Here is a 17,822-nt window from a genome sequence, read left to right as displayed (position 1 = left end):
TTTATACTTCAGTGGAGAGGAATTCACTTTGGCAAATTGAGATGAATGCTACCCATTAGCAAAAAGACAAATCCCGTTTTTCTACAGTACCACACCAGCACTACCAGAGCCAACCCAATAGGTTACTCACTCAGCAATAGAGTGCTGTTGCCAGCGTGCGAACTGAAATTCCTCCCTCCACACTAGTGTTTCTGCATTAGTCCGTGGTTGCCAGATCGGTGTGATATCCCCCTTTTTGGCCAAAGGCATTCTCAGGGGTGAAGTCATCTGCCATCTGCCACCCAAACTGTAATTTAATTGCACTTAACTTTTTTCTGAAGCACAAGTTTAACATAGAAAGCTTATTAAATCAGTGTGATATTTCATTTCATACCAGTCGCGTATTCGCTGGCGCTCGATTCGCTCGACTCTGCATCCCATAGACACTCTCGACACACACACACCCACCCACACCCACACACACAGACACACACACATATAGGGGCTTAGAAGCCAGCAGAGATGAGACATGGAGAACTGGTACGAGCTGGTTTTGAAGTTTGTCTATGGCAGGGATGTTTCTATGGGTCTGTGTATTACTGTGTGTCTATTTCAGAATCTATTTCTATCTCCTGTCCTTGAGGGCCACTGTGTGTAACTGTTTTCATCCTAATTACTTTCTAATAACAGACTACTTTTTAATTCGACCTGGGCGACCAGGAGTGTGAAATCGTTTGCTTATTAATGAGACAAATCAATCTCATCAGGATCATTAATTCCACTCTTTTGAATTCCGTTCCCTCCGTTCTGGCGCTCATACAATCTGACGGGTGATGGCTAGAGGAGGAGGAGTAGGAGGAGGAGAAGGTGGTGGTGTGTGCCAGTGTTGTTGTTTAGCATCCTGCCAGCCGCTGACTATGACTTTTAGCGCATAATTAGACAGTGACTCAGGCATCACACACAGGACAGAGAGAGAGGGGGAGAGAAAAAGAGTGAGAGAGAGAGATAGAGATAGAGAGAGAGGAAGAGGGAGGATGAAAGGAGGGAAAGAGGGGTGGCAGAGGGAGAGAGAGAAAGGAGGAGAGAGGGAGAGAGAGAGAGCGAGAGAGAGAGAGGGGGAGGAAGAGAGGGGAGGGTAAAACAGCCTCCAGGAACTTAATGAGGTATGCCCCGCTGAGTGGAGAAAGGGCTGTTAATCACTTCCACAACAGTTCAGACTGACACACACATACTCATCGAAACACGCTGCTTACACACATACACACTCTCACACACACACTATCTTTCTCACACACTCACACCACACACATACACACACAAACTCACCAGGGCCCTTAGGGCTCTGGTCAAAAGTAGTGCACTATGCAGGGAATAGGGAGACATTTGGAATGCAGCCTCTGTCCAATACTCTGAAACCATAGTGTTTTATTACAGCGAGAGTCGGATGTATGATTAACAGTAATGTAGGCAGATGTCTATTGAAAATATTTGATTGATTGAGGATGAACATGTGCTCTTGTCTGTCTGATGCTAATTCCTGTATTATTACAGCTACAGTTGGGTTCTGAACTGATAGAAATGATTTCTTGATTTCTAATACAATGGGAGGCAGGGTTGGGGTTCATTTAATTCAATTCAACCTGTGAATTGAAATTGAAATTTGAATTGAAATTGGACACACCCCACCGGAAGCAGACTTTAAATTCTATTTGAATGAAAGGAAGTCAAATTGAATTCAAGGCTATTCATAGAAATTCAACTGAAAAGTGAAACATGAAAAGTAATTCCATTGACATGTGTTTTACCCAAAGAACATGTCATTTATTACTTAAGATATACAGATACTATTTCAAATATCAAATCGATTATTACTCATAGATGTATTTTATTCTACCTTTTTTTGTCATGAGATGTGAGATTGTTCCCTTCCATTCTGGAGTGTTTGTTTGAAATGTCGTTTTTCCGACTAGTTTTTTGTAACATGTCAGTGAAGTATGAGTAATTATAGACAACCTACAAAATTATCTTAGAATATTTCAGTCATATGTTTAACATAGTATTGGTTACCATACAAGATGTCAAAATGAACATTGTATAGTGTTGTGTTCACATAAATAATATCCATTTGAATAGCCAAAATCCATTTGGAATTTTATTGAATAAAAATTCTACTTCCTTTAATTCAAATTCCATTCAGATTATGCTTCCTGTGGGGTGTAGTCAATTCAAATTCTGCTTCCTATGGGGTGTAGTCAATTCAAATGCAATTCAAATTCTGCTTCCTGTGGGGTGTAGTCAATTCAAATTCTGCTTCCTATGGGGTGTGGTCAATTCAAATTCACTTCAAATACTACAATTGAAATTGATTCAAAGAACAATATGCAACTCAATGGCGAAGGTGCATGAACATGTTGGAATTCAGATATGACGTCATGGTTTTACCAGTATCCATATAGTTTTATAACGACGGCGCGCTACATAGTTCAATGTGCCAATAAATCAACACTCTTAACTTTTACAATTTTTTTCAAATTGCCTGGTTCTTGGAGCTTAAATTGGGACCATGTATACTGCACTAATGATGAAAAAAAAAAGAGTAACAGAGAGCAATGTACAACACAGCGAACTTAGCAAACAAGGCATTTGTGGTAAGTACATGGAGCCCGCCATCTTTATGCACCTCCGCTATTCAGAATTGCTAGGAGGATGAACATGTGTTCATGTCCAACACTTAGAGAACCATGTCTACTGTATTATTAAGGCTAGTTGGATGGCTGATGATCACTAAAGCTCTCTCTCAAGTAACCCCAAAAGTACACGTTTATTGTAACCCCAGACAAAGTCATCTGAATTAACTCATTGCGGGCTGGATGACTAGTTGAAAAGTTGAATCAGGTGTGCTTGTCCCGGGCTACAACAACAACGTGTGCTGTTGGGTGTCCTCGAGAAGTTGGGGAACACTGGTCTAATGCAGATGTTCAGTGCCTGTTCTGTGTATGCTAGCAACGACTGACTGGCTACGTCTAGTACACTGGGAGATTGAACACGTGTTCATGTCTGATACTTATAAAACCATGCGTTATGGCTGGAGTTGGGTGTTTGACGTCTGATGAGCACTAAAGCTCTGTTAATGATGACAACGTGATGATATGTAATGTAATGTATGCAGACGTTCAGATGTGTACATTATCTCAGGTTTTCTTCTTCTTCTTTTTAAGTAACGATATAAAAAGAGTATGTAAATAAACATTTATATTTTCCCCCAGATCCTGGTGCACGTGGGCTTCCTGACAGAGGAGTCAGGGGATGTGTTCAGCCCCAAGGTCCTGAAGGGAGGTCCCCTGGGGGAGATGGTCCAGTGGGCAGACATCCTCACAGCCCTCCACGTCCTGGGACACAACCTCAAGATCTCCATGTCCGTTAAGGAACTGCAGGGGTGAGTCAGCATGTAATAATGTTACAATGACGTTAATGGGAAACTGTGTTTTGGCTGTATCTTGATTCGATCATCTTTTGATTGATTGAATTCGTTTGGGTGTTTTAGTGTGTGGTGGATTGGAAGCGGCTTCATTGATCTGACCACAGCCATTTTCTTCCATTTTGTTTAGTCAGCTACTGGCCAATACACACAGTAGGGCAATTAGCAGGTGCTTTTATCCAAAGCGACTTATAGATCCTCCAAGGAGATGGTGTTAAAAAGTGCTTTGTGATCAATGGACAGATGGTGCTCATTTGTATTTGATTGCTGTCCATTTCATCACTTTGACTTATCCCTCATGTTGATCCATAGAATTACAATGGGAACTTACAGTGGCTATAGAAGGTCTACACCCCCTTGAACTTTCCCATTTTGCTGCCTTAAAAGTTGATCTAAAAATTGATTCAAATAGATTTTCAAAGTGAAACAAAAACAAAAACTGAAATATCATGATTGGATAAGTCTCCACCCCATGAGTTAATACTTGGTGGAAGCACCTTCGACAGCCATTACAGTTGTGAATCATTTTCATTAAGGATCTACCAACTTTGCACAACTTTTAGGGAAACATGTATGCAGGCTCAGCAAATTTGTTTGGGGATCACTGATGGACAGCGATATTTAAACTTTGTCTCTGATTTTTTTTTAAAGCAGATTTAAGTCAGGACTGAAACTAGACCACTCAGGAACACTCAACAGCTCTTGGAAAGCCAATTGGGTGTCTTTTGCATAAACATTTGTGTAATTGTCCCACACAAAAACACAACCCTTTCTCAGGTTCTCCTCAAACTTTTTACCTAGGCTTTGCTCCTTTCATATTAATTTTGATCCTAAAAAACTCTCCAGTCCCTGTCAGAAATGTTTTCTATAACTTTCTTTCACTTTGAACATGTGGAGTAGGTAGTGTAGATCTGTAGGATCAAAAATCTATTTGAATTCCTTTTTAGATTACATTTTAACGCAGCAAAATGTAAAAAAAGTTAAAGGGGTTGTCTTTCTATAGGCACTGTATTTTAGATAAAGGACCAATTTTCAGGTAGAAAGCAAGTGATATTATCACTGGGCCACTATTCCTCTTAAACAGTTAATATTGTTTTAACCACATCAATATACCCGCTCTACCACCCCAGTTAACCCAATACATCAGCCCATCAGAACCTCAGACCTGGGCTGTGTCCCAATCGACAAGGATTCTGCCTTTTGAGGCAGCTTTTCTCGGCAGGACGTCAAAATTGTTATGTCCCAATCCCAATGTACCTTAAAATGCTGCTTTCTAAGGTGCCTTCATTGGGCACCTTAGCATCCCGTGTGTCCTTCGCTGAGGAGGCTATCCCATAACCCCTTTCGGCACACTGAAAATTCAAAACAATTCTGAATTAATGGTGGACACAAGTCCCCGCTTGGGAGAAGATGTTCCAGAAGAATAAGGAATAACTTGAAAAATGTAAGTATAACATTTATTTATTCACAAAATTATGTTAAAATGTTCAACAAATGACTTTCATATGAATTTTGAATTCAAATGTTGAGTAACTGTTGTTTATCAGCCCATTGCCAAGCTAGCTAGCTACCTAAAACATCATACGTGATAGTTAGCTAACATTAGTAGGCGATCTCGTCTTGCTTATCAGCTGTTTAGAAATGCACAACTAAACTAACTAGTTCTAATTGTAGATTAAACAATGTGTCAATTGTGAAGACCCAGACAGTTTTTAAATCAATGAATTGGGGAACTTGCTAGCCAGCTAAAAACATGTACTGTAGCAAATTTGTTTTCGGGGACTAAAGTGGACACCTGATCGCGTATTACTCCATTGCATTGGCTTGACAGGAGAAAACAGTCTTGCCCGACCCGTTTGGAGGTCAAACATGTAAAAAAAAAATTACAACATCTAATGAAAAATGTAGGAAATGCAGCCAGCTGCGTTCTGTTCATTCTAGGCTTGCTAGCCTGGAAAGTTATTTGTGCATTCTATTGATGAGTCTGTTGAGCAAGCTTGCTTGCTAGCTAGCTGCATGTAGTGTCTGTTTACGCAACATTAACGTTAGCTAACTTTCTCTTGTCACTTTCCCTTTCCCTATTGTGTTGCACGATTTGGTTTGTTGTTACTAGTTAAAATTAGAGGCTAAGTTATTCTACTCTTACTGTAAACAACTGATCAAGATTTTTTTTAAAAAGCTAAACTGATAACAAAATGATTGCACATTAATAAAGGTAGTTGTGGCTTCAGTGACTTGAACCAGCATTGACATTTGAGCAGTGAGGTTCATTTCTCCCCTCTTGTCTCTGCTTGTTCCAGCTCTCACGCTCAGACCCTGATGATGTAAAGAATGTGCTGGGAACCTCCCAGCCACCAGGATGATCACCATATCCCAGGATTTTATTAAGGAGTGTGCATCATCACAATGTTAGATAGAAAAAGATTCACCCATGTTATTGTTAATCATGTAGATTTCTCAGGACATTGTAACCTATGAATCTCATTCTAAAATACAGACATCATTTTCTGTCCCACAGGATTTCACTGTGGGCAAGTCTTCAATTTAGACCACAATTCGTTGAAATTAAGTAATATTAAAGGGCTGGAACAAAAATGTGTAAACTCCTGTCCTGTGTATAAAATGACTAAATCTGCCATCGTGTAAAGAACAAGTTTATGAGTGTTGGAGGTTAATCTCCTTGAGATTTCCCTCACTTGGGAATGACTTATTTTGTAGAATGGACTGTGCTTTAAGGACTAATGCACAGATACAGGAAAACAAATACAAATGTTAAACATTTATTCAAAAGTGTTGATGTCTCCACATGTTTTGAGGCTTGGGCCTCTGGTACCTGTTGCTCATCTGTCTAATCCCCTGCAAGGAGAGAGAAAGACATCAATAATATTGCAATGCTGTATTCATTTCATTGAATATATATTCCTGTTTGATGTGCATTCATATAATTACATTGGACATGTTATATTTTATCATGCCAGTATTTGTATCCAATGCATTTAGCTTACATTAGGATGAAGTAGCCTAGGCCCTCATATCTAGTTAGATTGCATCATATCACCTTTAAATATTAGTTATCAACGAATTTAAAACCATGTTATCCTGAACATCAGTGTCTTTTAATAATATGCACAGGTGTGATAGTTGTATGAATCAATCACAATGTCAGCCTATTCATAGAAAAAACATTAGCATTTGTAATGCAATATTAGTTTTACAGTGAAACATTACTATTCTTGCTATTAATCATTCTTAAACAGTCAGTAAAATATCTTATTTAGCTATCTCCAAAAAATAATATCCTGTATCATGCATGCAAGCTTGCTTGCTGTCCACAAAGATGGAGAGGAGAACCCTATACCGCAGGATAATTATTCTGGTCGATGTCAATTTAACCCATGGACAGGTACTGAGGAGATCGATTCTGTTACTTGTTTACTTGTTATTCGTGTCAGCTATTTCCATTTTGGGATAGTTGTTCAATGAATTGCTAGCAAACGTCTCGCGCTCGGTGGAATGCACATGCATTGTCACATGATGCTGCCTTCCAAATCCCGTCCAGATTGGCAATTACAGTACCTACTGGGAAAGTGCTACCTACTAAGTGAGTTGCCTTTGGAGGCAGGTATTGGGACACAGCCCTGCAGTCTTCTTATTGAGTTATTTAGTGACCCCCATCGATCGTCATTGACCTCCTCTCCAGTCAATGGTGCAATGTTGTGTCTCTTTATGCTCCCCTCGTTCAGTCAGCACCTCTTCATATATCCCATTTTTGTGCTGACAGATACAGTAGTCGCCGTCTCCGTGTGGTCTCCGGGCGGACCAGTAAGTCTGTCTCATTGGTTAAGACACTCCGGGGCCGGTGTCCAGTGTTTGGCTACTAAAAGCAGGGCTAAAGACTCTGTAAATCCCAAGAGATTGTCAAACACCGCCAGCCAGGGTTAGTCATACGGAGATTAATTGGGTAGTGTGGTTGGCCGCCAACCTGTGTTGGGGATTATTAATTGAGTTGTCTTGGAGTCATTTTTTAGCTTCTTTGATATAAGGAGATGTTTGGAGCTGAGTCATGGTTTGTTGGCTTAGCCAATTCCACTGTTTTGTGAGCTTCTGACTAAGTGAAGTGCCCCACTCAATCCAACTATCTGTCTCTTTCTCTACTTCTCCTTTCCAAACGTGCCCTTTGTTTCTCTCTCTACCTCCTTGTATATCCTCCTCTTCTCTGTCTCTCTTTTGTTCTCTCTTTCATATATTGTCTTCTCTCTCTCTCTTTACACCTATTTCTCTCTCTCTCTCTCTCTCTCTCTCTTTCTCTCTCTTTTTCTTTATCTTTCATTACATTCTCCACCTCTCTTGCTTCAAGTGCTATCGAACAAGGCTGTTTGCTATAACCCAGCTCACCATTGTTGACTTGAAACCCCCTATTTCCCATGACCCCATGCTTTCAACAGGACAAAGAACATTGGCCTTTTGGATTCGACAGATGTGATATTACAAGCAATTTCGCTGTCACTGGGGGATATGCAATTATTGTTGTTATTCCCCATCTATCGGTCTGTGTCTATATTTGGCTTTGATAAACAGAAATGGTTCTATTGATCATTTTTTTGGTGAACTCTTCACTGGACAAAAGAATTGGGACATACAAGAGGTTGATATCACGAAGAAGAAGATGACGCTCTCACGATGTCAGCGCAAGAGAGCATGAAGGGTCGTCATTTATTAATATGGGTTCAAGGAAAGGTGTTGTTTCCCCTTCACACGTTTGCTGTAGCTCTCTCTGCCTAAGTGAGGACACAGACAAGCGGGCCAATTAAAGATGGCAGATTTGCTGTTTGAAGAGTAAGTATGGATTTTTGTTGGCAGCCAAGTGCGACACAACGACATAAAAATGTTTTCATTTCGTCGCAAACAGCCCAAGGCATTGTTTTGAATAGCTTTTCTTGTTTATTCTTTTGTCTTTTATCGCAGAAGACAACAGAAGCCACTTATCATTGAGGCTTGTCTGAAATGTTGGTTTCACTCGTATGTCTCCGTTTTTCTGCTGACAAATTGCAATCAGCACTTTTGTCAGTAATCAAACGTGGTAGAGAAAACAACGAGGCAGACGGAATACTCAGCTAAATAATTCGCCTTTCAGATTCCGCTTTTACAGATTGGATTCCATTACAATTATCACATCATCTGAATTTTGAAATCAGCTCAGTTCAACAATGTACACTATATAGGACAACAGCCCACATAAAGAAGGCTTGAAGGTTTGCCAGATCCCCACGGCCCCTGTCTGTCAATGAGGTAGATGGATGGATAGATGATTCTATTAGGATTGATAGATGAATGAGTGGACAGGGAGAGCCTATAGGGAGGAGGGGGGAGAGGTACGATAGCAATGATTCAGCAACAGTGGGTATGTGTGTGGGTTTTGATTGTATTTACTGTGAATGAAGAAACCTCATACAACCCTATCTGTTGTCCATTGCATTGTTACAGCTATGAATGTGGAATCACAGCAGGGTTCAGTCTTTCACTAATAATCCATTATTCTGCTTGTGGTAGCTACTGTACACACACACACACACACACACACACACACACATTGAATATAGCCCATGCCTGTGTATTCTGCTGAGTCTGTATTCTCCTCTATGGGCCTATGACATAATTGCATATTGTAGATGAGGGCTAATTTACAGACAATTAGATAGACCACAGCCCAGATGTATTTCAACAACAATTGTCAAAGACTCCAGCCACCCAAGTCATAGACTCTCTCAGCTATCGCATGGTTTGTAACCAACAGGACCCTGAATAGCTTCTAGCCCCCAAGCCATTAGACTGCTAAATAGTTAACCAAATAGCTACCCGGTCTATCTGCATTTGACCCCTTTTTGCGCCAACTCTTTTGACTCATCGCATACACATCTGCTACTTCATGTTATCTATACCTATATGTACATATCTACCTCAATTACCTCGTACCCCTGCACATAAACTCTGTACTGGTACCCCGTGTAAAAAGCCAAGTTATCATTACTCATTGTGTGTATTTATTCATCGTGTTATTAGTTTAATATTTTTCTCTCTGCATTGTTGGGAAGTAAGTAAGCGTTTCACTGTTAGCCTACACCTGTGATTTTATTACCAGCACTTCTGGAGAGGACTGCTATCCATCTTATACACCTTATTTACATATATACAATCCATTTGAAATGTGTGGATTCGGCTATTTCAGCCACGCCTGTTGCTGACAGGTGTTTAAAATTGAGCGCGCAGCCATGCAATCTCCATAGACAAACATTGGCAGTAGAATGGCCTTACTGAAGAGCTCAGTGACTTTCAACGTGGCACCGTCATATGATGCCACCTTTCCAACAAGTCAATTGGGAAAATTTCTGCTCTGCTAGAGCTGCACCAGTCAACTGTAAGTGCTGTTATTGTGAAGTGGAAACATCTAGGAGCAACAACATCTAGCCATGAAGTGGTAGTCCAGACAAGCTCACACCAAGGGACCGTCGAGTGCTGAAGCGGTTGCAACACTCACTACTGAGTTCCAAACTGCCTCTGGAAGCAACGTCAACACAACAACTGTTCGTCGGGAGCTTCATGAAATGGGTTTCCATGGCCGAGCAGCCGCACATAAGCCTAAGATCACCATCCGCAATGCCAAGCATCGGCTGGAGTGGTGTAAAGCTCCCGACATTGGACTCTGGAGCAGTGGAAATGCGTTCTCTGGAGTGATGAATCCCGCTTCACCATCTGGCAGTCCGACGGACTAATCTAGGTTTGGCGGATGCCAGGAAAAACGCTACCTGCCCCAATGCCATGGAGGAGGAATAATGGTCTGGGGCTGTATTCATGGTTCGGGCTAGGCCCCATAGTTCCAGTTAATTAAAGGAAATCTTAATGCTACAGCATACAATGACATTCTAGACGATTCTGTACTTCCAACTTTGTGTCAACTGTTTGAGGAAGGCGCTTTCCGGCTTCAGCATGACAAAGCGAGGTCCATACAGAAATGGTTTGTCGGGATTGGTTTGGAAGAAAATGACTGGCCTGCACAGAGCCTTGACCTCAACCCCATCTAACACCTTTGGGATGAATTGGAATGCCAACTGCAAGCCAGGTCTAATTGCCCAACATCAGTGCCCGACCTCACTAATGCTCTTGTGACTGAATGGAAGCAAGTCCCCGCAGCAATGTTCCAACATCTAGTGGAAATCCTTCCCAGAAGTGTGTTGGCTGTTATAGCAACTCAATATTAATGCCCATGATTTTGGAATGAGACCTTCGACAAGCAGGTGTCCACAAACGTTTGGTCATGTAGTGTGTAAGTGTCTGGGTGTGGAGGAAAAAGGGTGTGGTCTCTATATTAGATGACAACACTGCGTCATAACCCCTCTCGAAACTAAATCTGACATTAAACAGTTGAGAAATAGCACAGCAATGTTATCTTCATATTACACGGTTGTTGATCCATACATGTTTTGTAACTCAGTGTTTTGTAACTCAGTGTTTTGTAACTCAGTGTTTTGTAACTCATACTGCATGTGGTTCAATCTGTGAGAAGAAGGCTTCATAGGTCTCTTTGGGCAGCTGTTGGTGATGAAAAGAGAGGAAGGACAAAGAAGGGAGAGGCTCTAGTTTTCTGCCTCCTTTATTCACAATCCGATTGGAGGAAGGACTACTCTCCTCTCATCCCCTCGGTTTTTTCATTCCCTTTCCACAGTACATTACTCAGAGAAGTCTTTTCTCCTTTTCTTCATGTTGCCTCTCTCCCCTCTCCATTTCTACTTTAAATCTCCTTACATCACTTATGCAATCAACTCCTGATATTCAAGACTGATGCGAGTTTGCTGAATTGACAGTATCGTCTGAAGGCTTACTGTAACAAAGACATTAGCTCAGTGGCTCCATAGAGAGTTGTTAGACAGAGACTGCCCAATGAAGGAAGGCAGTCAGGTGAAAGAGAGAGAAAGCCTATTGAGCCGTAAGGGAGGATGCTAGAGTGGTGGGAGAGTGGAGCGAGAAAGATAGAAAGGAAAATTCAGAGAGATTCAGGGAGGGAGGGAGGGAGGGAGAGAGATTGAGTGACAACAGATTTGTCTAAGGCATTTCATGCCCTGTTAGGTCTCTCTCTCTCTCTCTCTGTCTCTCTCTCTCTCTCTCTCTCTCTCTCTCTCTCTCTCTCTCTCTCTCTCTCTCTCTCTCTCTCTGTCTCTCTCTCTCTCTCTCTCTCTCTCTCTGTCTCTGTCTCTCTCTCTCTGTGTGTGTTTGGGGTTTAGCCCAACGATATGCACTTCTGTCACCACCACCTGGTGGACTACCATCTCCATGGAGAAAGGTCACACAGGTCACCAGATAGGTTACAGGGGACTCACATTCTGCAAATCAGCATTTCAAGCAGAAGTGGAGTGATGGCATCAGGTGCATTGGGGGTTAGATAATGCTGGTGGGCATATGAAGGTGCTTTGATCCTCGTTTTGACACATTTGTATGACCAGACGATGACAATTCCCACAACCCCATTCCTCTAATATGACCAAGATGGCTGTGATGCCCTATGTACAAATACAGTTGAAGTCGGAAGTTTACATACACCTTCGCCAAATACATTTAAACTCAGTTTTTCACAATTCCTGACATTAAACCTAGTAAATATTCCCTGTCTTAGGTTAGTTAGGATCACCACTTTATTTTAAGAATGTGAAATGTCAGAATAATAGTAGAGAGAATTATTTATTTCAGCTTTAATTCCTTTCATCACATTCCCAGTGGGTCAGAAGTTTACATACACTCAATTAGTATTTGTTAGCATTGCCTTTAAATTGTTTATCTTGGGTCAAGCGTTTCGGGTAGCCTTCCACAAGCTTCCCACAATAAGTTGCGTGAATTTTGACCCATTCCTCCTGACAGAGCTGGTGGAACTGAGTCAGGTTTGTAGGCCTCCTTGCTCGCACACACTTTTTCAGTTCTGCCAACACATTTTCTATAGGATTGAGGTCAGGGCTTTGTGATGGCCACTCCAATACCTTGACTTTGTTGTCCTTAAGCCATTTTGCCACAACTTTGGAAGTATGCTTGGAGTCATTGTCCATTTGGAAGACCCATTTGCGACCAAGCTTTAACATCCTGACTGATGTCTTGAGATGTTGCTTCAATATATCCACATAATTTTCCACCCTCATGATGCCATCTATTTTGTGAAGTGCACCAGTCCCTCCTGCAGCAAAGCACCCCCACAACATGATGCTGCCACCCCCATGCTTCACGATTGGGATGGTGTTCTTCGTCTTGCAAGCTTCCCCCTTTTTCCTCTAAAGAAAACAATGGTCATTATGGCGAAACAGTTCTATTTTTGTTTCATCAGACCAGAGGACATTTCTCAGAAAAGTACGATCTTTGTCCCCATGTGCAGTTGCAAACCGTAGTCTGTCTTTTTTCATGGCAGTTTTGGAGCAGTGGCTTCTTCCTTGCTGAGCGGCCTTTCAGGTCATGTCGATATAGGACTCGTTTTACTGTGGATATAGATACTTTTGTGCCTGTTTCTTCCAGCATCTTCACAAGGTCCTTTGCTGTTGTTCTGGGATTGATTTTCACTTTTCGCACCAACGTATGTTAATCTCTAGGAGACAGAATGCGTCTCCTTCCTGAGCAGTATGACGGCTGCATGGTCCCATTGGTTTTATACTTGCATACTATTGTTTGTTCAGATGAACGTGGTACCTTGGGGTTTGGCAATTGCTCCCAAGGATGAACCAGACTTGTGGAGGTCTTGGCTGCTTTTCCCATGATGTCAAGCAGGGATGCACTGAGTTTGAAGGTAGGCCTTGAAATACATCCACAGGTGCACGTCCAATTGACTCAAATTATGTCAATTAGCCTATTAGAAGCTTCTAAAGCCATGACATAATTTTCTGGAATTTTCCAAGCTGTTTAAAGGCACAGTCAACTTAGTGTATAGAAACTTCTGACCCACTGGAATTGTGATGCAGTGAATTATAAGTGAAATAATCTGTCTGTAAACAATTGTTGGAAAAATTACTTGTGTCATGCACAAAGTAGATGTCCTAACCGACTTGCCAAAACTATAGTTTACTAACAAGAAATGTGTGGAGTGGTTGAAAAACGAGTTTTAAGACTCCATCCTAAGTGTATGTAAACTTCCTACTTCAACTGTACATGTATATGTTTACAATCATTGGTGCCTATAGGCTCTAATCTCAGGGCTATGTGTGTCTGAGGTGGTGCTGATGATAGCTGACCCGGAGGCTGGATGATTCCCTGTTAATCTGACATATACTCACACCCCTCTGTTGTCTAGATGTCATCTCTCCTCTCCTCTATCCCGCCATCCCCCTCTCCTCTCCTCCCCCGGGCCCGTCTCCATTTAACTGTGTTGTCTTTCACGGCGTGGGGTCCTCGATGCAACCAGTTAGCCCGCAGACCATTAATCTCTCTCGCTCTCTCTCTCTCACACACACACACACACACATACACACACGCATAACACAAACACACGCACACAACGCACACACTTGCACTATGTACACGCACAGACACACACGCCATGATTGGAATTAGGCTCCCCACTCTCTCTAGTTTATCTTTCTCCGTCTTGCTTTTCCTCTCCAGGGTGTCCTCCCATCGTCATATCCATGTCTCAGGCACACACTCATGCATGCGTCACATGCTTTAAAAACACGTGTGCCCAAACACAAATGGCACGAATGTGTTAAATGCGTTCAGCGACGGACCCACACACTGCTTCATGTGTTCCCTACCATCCCTATTCCTTCCAGACGTCCATCCCATCTCTAAATAGGACTTAAAACAAGTCTGGTGTGAAAACATCTCCATTTCTCCCTAAGAAAACCTCGGTGTTAGAAAGCATTGCTTTCGGTCCACCATGTTAATATTTAAAGGCAGAGGACAAGTTTAGAGGAAGGCAGGAGGAACACTCAACAGCCATAGGCTGTTTACCCAGTCTCTTTCTACTGTAAATAACTTCCTTTCTAACCATTTTAAGGACCATGGTCTTACTGTTATATAAGTATTTGGGGATTGAATGTAAATACAGCCATTTCGTTCTCTCAATGTGTCTTCGTTAATCTGGCGTCATCTCTCTTTCTTTTGCTCACTCGCTCCCTCCCTTTTCTGTCTCTCTTTCTCTGTCTCTCTGCTTTTCTTTAGCCGTTTCACTGTTCCACACTTTCTTTTGATTGCTCTCTCCATCCTCCATTCATTAACGTGTTCCCTAAAGCGAGTTGAGATTCCTCAGACCCTGGTTCACCTTCTCTCAGAGTCGACGCCTCACTGTGAACATTGCTATTACATACAGTGCATTCAGAATGTATTCAGACCCCTTGACTTATTCCACATTTTGTTGCATTACAGCTTTATTCTAAAATGTATTAAACACAAAATGTTGTGCATCAGTATACACACAATAACCCATAATGACAAAGCAAAAACTGGTTTTAAGAAATGTTTGCAAATTTATAAAAACAAAAAAACTGATATCACATTTACCTATGTATTCAGACCCTTTACTCAGTAATTTGTTGAAGTATCTTTGGCAGTGATTACAGCTGTGAGTCTTCTTGGGTGTGATGCTACAAGCTTGGCTGTATTTGGGGTGTTTCTCCCATTCTTGTCTACAGATCCTGTCAAGCTCTGTCAGGTTGGATAGGGAGCGTCGTTGCCACCACCATGCTTCACCGTAGGGATGGTGCCAGGTTTCCTCCAGACGCAATGCTTGGCATTCAAGCCAAAGAGTTAAATCTTGGTTTCATCAGTCCAAAGAATCTTGTTTCTCATGGTCAGAGTCCTTTAGGTGCCTTTTGGAAAACTCCAAGCCGGCTGTCATGTGTCTTTTACTGAGGAGTGGCTTCCGTCTGGCCACTCTACCATAAAGGCCTGATTGGTGGAGAGCTACAGAGATGGTTGTCCTTCTGGAAGTTTCTCCCATCTCCACAGAGGAAATCTGGAGCTCTGTCAGAGTGACCATCGGGTTCTTGGTCACCGCCCTTCTCCCCTGATTGATCAGTTTCCCCGGGCGGCCAGCTGTAGGAAGAATCTTGGTGGTTCCCAATCTTCTTCCATTTAAGAATGATGGAGGCCACTGTGTTCTTGGGGACCTTCAATGCTGCAGAAATGTTTTGGTACCTTTCCCCAGATCTGTGCCTTGACACAATCTTGTCTCGGAGCGCTACGAACAATTCCTTCGACCTCGTGGCTTTGTTTTTGCTCTGACCTGCAGTTTCAACTGTGGGACCTTATATAGACAGGTGTGTGCCTTTCCAAATCATGTCCAATCTATTAAATTTACCACAGGTGGACTCCAATCAAGTTCTAGAAACATTTCAAGGATAATCAATGGAAACAGGATGCACCTGAGCTCAATGTTGAGTCTCATCGCAAAGGGTCTGAATACTTATGTAAATAAGGTATTTCTGTTTTTATTTACAAAACCAGTTTTTGCTTTGTCATTATAGGGTATTGTGTGTAGATTAATGGGGGGGGGAATATTTGATCAATTTTAGAATAAGGCTGTAACATAACAAAATGTGGAAAACGTGAAGGGGTCTGAATACTTTCCAAATGCGCTGTATATACACCTCCCCTACGGGGGTTCACACACACACACACACACACACACACACACACACACACACACACACACACACACACACACACACACACACACACACACACACACACACAGACACAGACACAGACACAGACACACAGACACACACACGCACGCGCAAGCAAACACACACACACTGAGTCAGGATACAAAATGGAGGAGTTGGCTAACTTCAATAAATGCACACATGAAAATCAGCTGTTATTGCCTCACATGCAATGCTATTTCTAGTTTCTAGAACAGCTGTACTTCTTTTGTGATGACAGGGAAGTCATTTGCAGACTTTTGGGAAAGCAGCTTCCTGTAGAATTGATGATTACCTGTTTGTGACTGTGGTAGAAAATATCGCATTAAAATACCCATTTGTGAGATGTGTTTTTTGCATGGCATATTAAAGATTTGCAAAACTGCATTATTTAGAATATAATTTATGACTGCGACAACTTTGGTGCAGACTCTGAAATAGCATCACTGTCACATTAATCAGTGAGTTTGTGTGTGTGTGTGGGGGGGGGGGGGGGGGGGGGGTACGCTCAAGCGCAAAGCAACATTCTGTCTGGTTAAAGTGTGTGAGTTAGCAGAAACAAAATGGCTGAATTATGTTCTTTCCCTCTCTCTCCCCTTCTCTCTCTCTGTATCTTTCTCTGTATCTCTCTCTCCCTCTGTATCTCTCTCTCTCTCTCTCCCTCTCTCCATCTGTATCTCTCTCGCTGCCTCTCCCCCGCCTCTGTGTCTCTCTCCCCCCCTCTCTCTCTATCTTTCTCTGTATCTCTCGCTCTGTATCTTTCTCTATATATCTCTCGCTCCCCCTCTCTCTCTCTGTATCTTTCTCTGTATCTCTTTCTCTCTCTCTCTCTGTATCTTTCTCTCTCTGTATCTTTCTCTGTATCTCTCTCTCCCCTCTCTCTCTCTCTCTCTCTCTCTCTCTCTCTCTCTCTCTCTCTCTCTCCTCCCCTCTCTCTCTCTCCTCTCTCTCCCCCCTCTCTCTTTCTCTGTCTCTGTGTGTATCTCTCTGTATCTGTATCTCTCTCCCCCCTCTCCTTCAGAACTTGAAGCTCAAATTAACAACTCAGCTTTTTACCTTCTACCTACGCTACAGCTGCCTTGACTTCTGACACACACACACATATACGGGCACAAACACATCTTCACTCGCCCGATAATGACTTCCCTCCTCCTAGCCACGGATTTGGAGAAAGGTATAAAACCAGAGCCTCTGGATGCCATTGTTCAAAGTGTCAGAGTGCCCAGCGGAGTCCACACACATGGGGCTTAAATGGAAAGAGCAGGCAGGTATGGCACGCTATGACGGAGTGCCCCTACTGCTGAGGAGGGCAGAGCTGGGGCAGCTTAATGGCTGGCTTCAGGCTGGTGGAGTTATAGTGGTTGCCTGGCTGGCTGGCTGGCTGCAGTCACGCTAGGGGAAGTTAAGGTGGCTTTATTGTGGTTTCAGGGGCCAGTTGTTGGCTCTGGGATCGATTGATATATATTGTTATTTCTTTGTCTTTCTTCATTTCACTCTCGCTCTCATAATCCTTCCTCTCAGGGTTCAGAAACTATACTGAACAAAAATATAAACGCACATGCAATAATTTCAATGATTTTACTGAGTTATTGTTCATATAAGGAAATCAGTCAATTTAAATAAATAAATTAGGCCCTAATCTATGGATTTCACATGACTGGGCATAGGCCCACCCACTGGGGAGCCAGGCCCAGCCA

The 17,822-nt window shown here is 42.3% G+C and overlaps 1 protein-coding gene across 1 annotated transcript in view; it reads left to right on the top strand.

Moving 5' to 3' along the window:
• Positions 1-17,822, top strand: part of LOC106564922 (alpha-1,6-mannosylglycoprotein 6-beta-N-acetylglucosaminyltransferase B) — a 145,999-nt gene that overhangs the window by 75,743 nt on the left and 52,434 nt on the right. The window contains exon 8 of the mRNA XM_082958859.1: positions 3,246-3,415. Coding sequence (XP_082814985.1) covers positions 3,246-3,415 — 170 coding nt within the window. The remainder of the gene's footprint in view (positions 1-3,245; positions 3,416-17,822) is intronic.

The sequence above is a fragment of the Salmo salar genome, chromosome 12 (assembly GCF_965601325.2).
Source record: "Salmo salar chromosome 12, fSalSal1, whole genome shotgun sequence".
NCBI classification, from domain to species: domain Eukaryota; kingdom Metazoa; phylum Chordata; class Actinopteri; order Salmoniformes; family Salmonidae; genus Salmo; species Salmo salar.
This window is presented reverse-complemented; position numbering and strand designations above follow the sequence as displayed.